General features: G+C 33.8%; 2 protein-coding genes across 2 annotated transcripts; one reads left to right on the forward strand and one right to left on the reverse strand.

Annotated features, from left to right (window-relative positions):
* Positions 1-1683: 1683 nt before the first annotated feature.
* Positions 1684-2130, reverse strand: LOC115990329. Its single transcript, XM_031114167.1, has one exon. The coding sequence runs from the start codon at positions 2128-2130 to the stop codon at positions 1684-1686; it is 447 nt and encodes a 148-aa protein (XP_030970027.1).
* Positions 2131-3527: 1397 nt separating this feature from the next.
* Positions 3528-7792, forward strand: LOC115992503 (26S proteasome non-ATPase regulatory subunit 8 homolog A-like). The gene is made up of 6 exons (XM_031116710.1): positions 3528-3896; positions 4442-4520; positions 5529-5631; positions 6157-6420; positions 6715-6826; positions 7319-7792. The coding sequence occupies exons 1-6, from the start codon at positions 3792-3794 to the stop codon at positions 7457-7459; spliced, it is 804 nt and encodes a 267-aa protein (XP_030972570.1). The 5' UTR covers positions 3528-3791; the 3' UTR covers positions 7460-7792.
* The last annotated feature ends 1930 nt before the right edge of the window (positions 7793-9722 follow it).

Below are 9722 nucleotides of genomic sequence, written 5' to 3' on the forward strand. Positions count from 1 at the left end.
TTTGTGCAAAAAAAAACTTTTCATTATAAACTCAGTACCATTATCTGTCCTAATGCATTTCACCTTTCTTGCAAATTGTGTTTTAACCATTGTACAAAATTGTTCTAAGTAGAATTGTGTTTGGGATTTGTGTTTCAACGGATATACCTAGGTACACCTTGAACAATCATCTACAATAGTTAGAAAAAACCTGCAACCATCAATGTTGGGAACAGAAAAAGGTCCCCACAAATCACAATGAATTAAATCAAAACATTCATTGGAAATAAGTGAACTTGTATTGAAGGGCAACCTTTTTTGTTTTGCAAGAGGACAGATATCACAATGAAACTTTTCATTAGAGTTGATAAGAGATACATTGTTCTTATTCATCAAAGCTAGTTTTGCATCTGATAAATGCCCTAACCTCACATGCCATATGTATGGCTGAGTTTTATTAACAGAAACAGAAATAGAACTAGATTAACAACTTGAGGTTGAAGCTGAATCTCCCCTTTTCAGCAGGTAAAGACCATTGATCTCCTTACCCAAACCAATCGTGCTCTAGAGAGCAAGGTCCTGAATAAAGCATAGATTTCCAAAAAATATGAGACAACAAAGGATAGATTTTGCCAATTGATTGATAGAAATAAGATTGAAAGTAAATGAAGGAACACATAGAACATTATAGAGTATAAGACTTTCTGAAATCCTAACAGTCCCTATGTATATCACCAAAGCAATTTCTCCATTAGGGAGATTGACATGTGTGTTTAGAGTGGCAGTGATGGAAGTGAAATAAGAGACAGAATGTACCATATGATCTGTAGCTCTTGTATCTATGACCCAATCAGATTCCCTAAACGCCTCTCTATTGATAATTTTTGCAAAAAAGATAGAATGTGTTAGATTTGGAATGTAAGGTATCTTGGAAGAAGTACCTGACATGAGATTGGAGCAACATGAGAGGTTGGTTTGTGGTTGTGAAGAAACCACATCAAGAGTATCACCAGGATCTCCTTCCATACCAACCACACTGGAAGCTCTCACAATAGTTGCACGGTGTGCATCACCAACTCCAGATCCAGCAGTAAGATAAGCCAATAACTGCTCACATTGTGCCTTAGAGATAGGACACAAATTGCTTGTAGTTGAGGGACTCTCTGCTCCATTGCTCAGATTTGAAGAAACCTGACTTGCAGTGGCATTGCTCTTTCCTTTTGGCTTATATCTTGGTGGATATCCATGTAGCTTATAACACTTCTGAATGGTATGTCCAGGTACATTGCAGTGAGTGCAAAATGGCCTCTCTTTCTCTCCATTCCCTTTGTTCCAAGTAGTGTTTCCAAAGTTGCTCTTTGAATTAGCATACATTGCTACTGCATCAGCTTGAGTTGAACTAGAACCTCCATGACCAAAGCTTTTATGTGATTCTTCTTGAAGAACCAGAGAGTAAACTTTTCTCATTGAAGGAAATGGATCATACATGAGAATTTGACTGCAAAGAGTCTCAAAATTCTCATTTAGTCCCATCAGAAACCTCATGACATAGGCCTTGTTGTATGAAACACTCAACAACTTCATAGCACCACAAGAACACTCCGGAAGTGGTTCATAATTGAGCAATTGATCCCAAAGCCTCTTGAATTTGGTGTAATACTTTGTTACTGACATTTGATTTTGAGAAATATGAGAAATTTCTCTCTATAAATTGTAAATTTTGGGACCATTGCCTTGTGAGAAGAGACTTTGCAATTCAATCCACATCTCCCTAGCTGTTTCACAGTACATGGTGCTACTGGACACATCCACATGCATTGAATTGATCATCCAAGAAAGCGCCATGGTGTTAAACCTCTCCCATTCTTCATATAAGGGCGAATCCAAATCTGGTTTTGTGATCTTTCCATTAATGAAACCAATCTTCTTCTTTGCAGTAAGAGCTAGAATCATTGCTCTGGACCAGGATTGATAGTTCTTCATTCCAAGCAATGGTTGAGTAACCAAAATGTTGCTTGGATTTTCACTTGAACTAAGAAAATAGGGATTAGGAGGATTAGGAGTAGCAAAATCATTGCTTGAGTTCAAAGCAAATTGTAAAGGTTGAACGTGAGTTGGATCAGATGGATTGGTTGACTCAATGGACGCCATTGTTGTGCTTCTCTAAGCTCTGATACCAAGTAAAATTCTAGAACCCTCTCTCTAAATAGAAAAAACTGTTACAGATGATCCTAACTATTTGACCACGTGTAAGTTGACTAAAACTTGTAACTGCTTCTTCTATCCACGTGGCATAGCTTCTTCAGAGGTATGGATGAAGCGTTCATGGTAAGGGACTTCCTCAATCAAGTCTAGCTGCTCTGCACTAGCCCAATCAGTCCGTGTGTTAGTTGCTTTATCAGTGCTCACTTCTTCAATTCTGTTTCTATGCTTGCTGTTATCCTGAGTGCATTCCTTCTTACTTTCAACAGTTTGATTATAAAAAGTACAAGGAAGACAAAGAAAAGATAAGAAAATAAGGACTGAACATAAGAGAGAGAGGTACATTGTTTGTGTTTTGGATTTGGGTTCTCATGTTCTCCCCGAAAAAATAATGAAAAGCCAAAAAAAAATTTATAAGATGAACATGACCAGTCATGTTCTTCGGAAATTAAAAATTGGGAAGGCAAAAGATTCTTAGAACAACTATCTGATATTAAACTTAGAGCATTAAATACAAATATCTTGATTTTCATAATTTGGAAGTTACTGGAGGCATTATCAGAAATACCTGGAGATGTGTTTAGTGGATGATAATGACAAATGGGTTAGCATTCATGAAGATTTGTTCATTTTCTTCTCTACCTCTCAGTATAAGCATGTTCTTTGGGAAAACTAATGAACTTTTTATTTTTATTTTTTTTAAATTTAATTAGATTTTAATGTTTGTTTTTAGTTAATTTTAAAAAAAAACTTTTTTGAGATTTTTTATATTAAAATGCTGGTTTTTTTTTTTTTTTTTTTAAAAAAAAAAAAAAAAAAATTCTGACATGGTATTTAAAAAATGTAAAATTATTTTTTAAATGGCCACGTTACCGTTTAATATGTCAGCAGTGCACTCAGTTTGCCACATAAGTAATTTCCATTAATGGGCTAACGGTAAGGACCGATATAATCCACGTTTTTCATTTTGAAGAGGGTCTGTTTGAGATTCGTTTATTTTGTTGAAATTAAAAACTTTTTACTGAAAGTATTATAGATAAAGGTAAAAGTTAGTTGAAATAATACAGTGAGACCTATGAATAGTACCAAAAAGTGCAATGAAGCTCATAAATAGTAGCAAAAATAAGTTAAATAGTAAAATAAGTTGACTTTTTAATTTGGAGTCAAATACATACTCAAAGTGGTAAAATAGAAAAGTAGGATCAAAATAGAAATGTGGATAAAATATACGTACTAAAAGCGCACTTATGCTCTCGTTATAATCTTGTTTGATTTTGATTTTATAAATGGGCTGATAGCCTGATACCTCGATTTGTGAAAACATGATAGGGATTTTGTTGCGTGAGTAGAAGAATTCTAACGAATTACGACCCAGCCCAATACAAGCGGGTGGGACCATTATTTTGCCTCAGTTTCCGGATTGCAGCTGAACAACCCAACCCGGGCCCAAATTGTTTTTGCTCTTTTTTTGTTTAAAAACATTGTAAATAGGAAATTCTGTCTTCAGAACCAAGCAAACCTAAACAACATCAGAAAAAAAATTCAGAGAGACGAAGACAGAGAGAGAGAGAGAGAGTCACATTCACACAACACAACAAAACACAACAGCAATGGATCCGAAGCTCACAGAGGTCTCTCAGCTCTTCCAGCGCTTCAAAGCCGCCTTCTTAAGGAGTGACTTCGATACCTGCACCACTTTCCTCTCACAACTCAAGGTTTAATTTCCCATTAATTCTATATATATATTTTTTATTCTATACATTACGGAATTTTTTGTGCTTTTGGGTATAAAGGATAGTGATTGATAATGGGTTTTTGTTAAATCTGTGTACAAAATTGTTAATCCGAAGATTTGGTGTTTTGTGATTTAATATTGGGTTTTGCTTTAGGGAGGAAATATCTTTTAGCACATTGCTTTGATATGGTATGAATTGGTTTTGTGTCTGAGTTTGTGTGTGTGTTTATATTTAACCATGGATTAGTGAATTGAGTATATGGGATTTTATATGGATTTATGTTTTCTAGAGTGGAGTTTTAGGCATTGAGTATTTGTGTTGTGAATTGTGAAATCATAATTAGTGCTGTGGCAACTTGGGTTAGGCGTGGGATTTTGTGTTATTGGTAGAGTGCTAGATGGGAGTGCTACTAGGACTTAGTTTTGAGCCTGTGGAAAGCTGTTTTGGATGTGAATTGTGATGAGCGAATGCATTGAGCTGAAGGCCATAAGTTTGAGTCATATTGCTGTTCTCTGTTTTTTCAGGTCTCACTGACACAATTCAGAAGCCTGCCACCATTGTTCGAAGACACACCCAATGCTATCCGTGAATTAAACTTAGCAAGTAACGTTCTTGGCTCAAAAAAATTATTGGTGTTGCAGTTGTTTTCACTTACCTTTAGATTTTGGCGATACAAGCATTTCTAGTTACTCAATCATTAAAATATGTTTCCACTTCAATTTTTGGTGTTGCATGAAAAAATTTGGTCCGCAATGGGTTTGAGTATATGTTATGGTTTAAAAAGTATTAGAATTCATGTTTATGTGGTCATTATCTTGATATCCTAGAGTAGGCATGAATTAGTAGTTCTTAATTCATTATAAGATGGACAGAGTTTGGCTACAAATTTGGTTGTAGCCCTTAGGCTACAACCAACAATAAGAAGATGTGTGTTCAGTTTTCACTTAATAAACAACACTTAAGTGATTGTATACAGTCATTTTAAGTGAGTCATATGCAATGCACATGACAGGGATACATGTCATCTTCCTATTGTTTGTTTGTAGCCAAACTTTGTCCTTATAAGAAATGAAGAATACTCCAATAATGGGAAATCTTTTAGTCACCAGTGTAGTCAGTGGGGTTGAAAATAACCTCTTTCACATTCTTGCCATAGCTGATTTGATTTACCTATCATTTAGAACAGGTAATATTAACCATTTTTTTTTATAAGTTAAGAAGAGGAATTAGAACAGGTAATATTAACAATGATGAAAAAGAGAACAATAATCAAATTTAGAGATAGAGAAACCATAGATGTATCTAATATATAAAATATTCAAGTTTGATATGTGAAATAGACCCTCAAGTGTGTTTTGATGTGTGAAACATAATGTAATGAACATGAAATACACATTAGTGTAAATGATTTAAGTGAGAATAAGTTCCATTGTTTTTCTGCCATGTCAAGACACCGTATTATTGAAGCATTCTGTTCACTGTTAATTTAAACCTCGAATCATCTTGTATCTGAATGTATTAGATTGAAGTTGTGTATAGCTAATGTAGTTGCTTTTAATTCTTTGTTCCTAAGCTATTTCCTCATGATATATTGCGTCTGAGAACTTTCAGGGGATATATATGAGCATGCCGTTGTTCTCAGTGTGAAGACAGAGGATCAAGATGCATTTGAGAGGGATTTCTTTCAGTTGAAGCCATATTACACGGATGCTGGGTAACATTGTGTTGCCTTCAGTTATTTATTAAGTTTTGATTTGTTTTTTGGGAAAAAAACGAGTCTGGCACCCATTCTATGCTTGTGGAGCCAAGCCATATCCTTGATTAAAAGAAAAATTTATATATTTAAGTGCCATGTTCTTTTAATTAAATATTGATGTCTATCTCCAACCAATCAGATCCTCCTATATGTTAAACAAGGGTAAAACTTAGGTATAGTTCCTATGATGCATGAAATTTAATTGTACTTGGAATAGATAACACAGTCTGTGCTTCATTTATCAATGTAACCATGTTTGAATTTAATTGAGAAAGTACAACATTTAAGGAATTGTACCTAAGTTTTGCCTTTCAATGTGAGGTTACTAGAACATAGAATTAAACATGAGGCAATAAAAAAGTATCTGGATCAAACATGCTTGTTGCTGAATTTTTTCTTCTATTTAGTCTTTCTGACTATTTTGGTAGTTTCATATATTTTTTTTGAGGATATGCTAATGAATTTACATTTCTTTTGGAGCAGCAACCGTCTTCCACCATCCCCTCAGGAGTATCCAATCTTAGGGCTCAACCTGTTGAGACTCCTTGTTCAGAACCGAATTGCAGAATTCCATACAGAACTAGAACTTCTTTCCCCGACTGCTTTGGAGAATCCTTGCATTAAGCATGCAGTGGAGTTAGAGCAGTCCTTTATGGAAGGGGCTTACAACCGTGTGTTGAGTGCTCGACAGACGGTGCCACATGAGACTTATGTCTACTTCATGGATCTTCTGGCAAAGACAGTCAGGTAGTTGGTCAATTGCTATCTCTGGGAATACTTTAATGGGTAAAAATGAATTTGAAGTGATATGTGATAACTAATAACAAAATGTAAGAGCAAGTGAGTAATTTATTATGGAGTATTTAGCTCTAAAGTATTACTTAAATTTAACTCTTTTGACTGCTTGGCTGATGTGATTAGTGGAATTATTAAGCCTTTCATCCTATTCCATCAGTTTTTAATTTATATGTTCATATTACTCTCTAAAAACATGTTTAATTTGGTGTTCTTATTAATTGATTTCTCTTCTGCCACTTTCAGAGATGAAATAGCTGGATGCAGTGAGAAGGCATATGATTATCTTTCAATCAATGATGTGCGGGAAATTTTGTTGTTCTCTTCTGAACGAGAATTGTTGGAATATATCAAGGAGGTACTCATTATTGTCAAATGTTTATTTCCCTCTCTTTTATATTTAACAATTCCAAATTTCTGACCAACTTGGGAGCAAAATAATTGATCCCATGGTCCTACAATAATCTTGTTCTTGCTGAAAACCTTGAGGCTTGAGTTCTGTGAGAAGCCATATCCAAACTCTTGCCACCAGCCCTTTGTTTAAATATATGGGGAATGCTGCAACCCAAAGTGGAATATTAAGGAGTTGCCAATGGCTTGGGATGAATAGTGAATGAGGCCCTAGCTAGTTAAAGGGCTTCAGTTGGATCTGGGATATCTGAAGTGGCAGATATGCCTCCAATGCTTGGTGGCTCTAGTTTTCTGAGATTTGGTTTAACTATAAAAAGTACTATTATATGTTCTATCATTTATGATTTTCACCATAATAGAATGGCACCCTACCCACCACCAACTAAATATACCATTACTTTTCCATTTATGTTCCTTATAATCTTCTGCTTGAATGCAGGAGCATTCGGAGTGGGAGATCAAGAATAAGATTGTCTATTTCCAGAAGGCAAAAGAATCTGCACCTTGCAAAGAAATACCCTCTCTGCATTTGATTAACCAGACACTCAGTTATGCAAGAGAGTTGGAGCGGATTGTGTAAAAGGGAGCTTAACTGGCAATGGATATTTAGTCTGCTTTCAATTCCAGTACCCCAACAACTGATTCTGTTAAAATTACTATGAAAACCATTTTGGAACAAAGTGTGAGTCAATGGTATAAGTGAGACTGGCTTTAGATAAAGAGGTGGGGTGGTTGTGCACACCACGGTGGATGTTACAATGAAACTGTACTACTTGCCGTTTACAGATTAGGTCGTCGTTTACATTATTTCATTTCATTTTATTTATCTTACTGTTAGACTTATGAGTTACCCAATACATATATGAAAGGGAATGGAATTCGTTCTATAATTTAAACACTCTTTTCATAATTATATTTGAGCTTTACATTATTTCCTTCTTTCTTCTTCTTCTTCTTTCCCCCCATTCTTTCTGGTTCTTGATTATATTTGATATGAGAAAAAGACAAACAGAGAGAGAGAAATAATGAGAGATAAAAAGAATGGGATGATGGTTACAAGAAAAATAAAATTGGAAAACTGAAATGGATCTATGCTAAATTTGAAAAGAAAAGGGATCTATGCTTGTTATAATACCTTACCTCTTGTTGTTTACATCTTTTTTTATCCCTTGTTGGTAGACTTTTATATTTATATATATTTTTGCCCATATGGTTAGAATTAAAAACTACACAGGAAATTTGGAATGGAATGGAATGGTATACAATGTTTTGTTTTTTCTTTTTTCCTTGATTACATAATATGTGATTTAAAAAAAAGATGCAGAGAAATAAATATAAAGAGGGAAAAAAAAAAAGAGGAAAGGAAGGGTGGGATAAATTCATTTTTAGATTGAAGAGAAATAATATAGGGGAAAAATTAAAAAAAAAAAAGGATTTTTTTTCCCTTGCATACCATATACTAAGAAAAGAAAGGAAAAATCCAAAAAAAAAAAAAAAAAACTCCATAGATTTATTATTTTATACCTATATCAAATTAATTCCTATACTTTTTATTGTGCTATTTAAACCTCACATCTTGTTTAGTGTGAAAATCAAAACCCCTAACCCACTTCATTAAACTTTGTCTTAAACAACAAAAATTTTGACACAAATGCACACAAAAATGGCGCTGTGTGTTGGAAGAGAGAGCAGTGATGATTTTCCAAATGAGTTTTGGTTTGATTATCATAATAATAAAAAAAAAATGTGGATTTTAAGCTAACACAAACAGAAGTATAGGGTTTTATTTATCAGAAGAATTATAGTTTTTTTTTTTTTTTTTGGGAATTTTCTCAAAAAATAATTATCATTTCTCCTTTCCTCGGTCCCTTTTCTTTCTCCCCTCACCTTTGTTTTGGCATGTAGGTTATTTCCTTAAATCCTCAATTTTTATTTTTTATTTTTTACTATAGGTTGCAGATCAATTTGAGTTGTTATATGATTATCAAATACTTGAATTGAGCTTGTTTATAATTTTTAGGGTAACTCTATATGAAATTCTTAAAATCATAATTATTTATGATTAAATAAAAGGTTATGTTAATGGGCGGCCTTAGGACAATGGTTAACAATTCATTTTAGAAAAGTTTTGACACAATTTTTAAGAGAAATGGAAAAAGCTGTTAAAATATTATTTTTTTTCCATAAAAACTTTCTTTAAATGGATTATTAACCATTACCTTAAGAGCATCCGTTAGAATATCCCAAATTATAAATTCTAATGAAACGAAATATGCCATTAAATATTCACCATGGAATGCATTAAAAGTAATGCCCTTAAATATTCACCATTAAATGTAATCATTTTCTACCAAATCTAACCATATTTAATGGAAAATTATTAGGTACTCCTGGAGTACTATAAATGCGTACTTCCTCCTCTCACATGAATGGTGGGTCCCACTATGAATTTAATTAATGAGACCTATCATTCATGTGAGAAAAGGGAGTACAAATTTATGGTAGTACACATTTATAGTACTCTGGGAGTACACAATAATTTCTGGTATTTAATACTAGTAATTTTCACCATCACCCTTGTAGGGCAAAGTGATACCTCCCCAACCCATGGGTTTGTGTGTTTGAGCTCGAGGTGGGGTTTAGGATATTAGAATTTCTAACCAAATTAAAAAAAAAAAAAACTAATAATTATGGTTACAAAGATCTGCACATTTTTGGCTATTTCTACTCATAGGCATAGTTGTCAAAATGTGAATCGTATCGCGAATCGATTCTTAATTTTTTTGTATCATGTATCGTATCATATCGTGTATTGTAAGATACACAAACACTTAATAAAATTT

Source organism: Quercus lobata, chromosome 5, assembly GCF_001633185.2.
Source record: "Quercus lobata isolate SW786 chromosome 5, ValleyOak3.0 Primary Assembly, whole genome shotgun sequence".
NCBI lineage: Eukaryota > Viridiplantae > Streptophyta > Magnoliopsida > Fagales > Fagaceae > Quercus > Quercus lobata.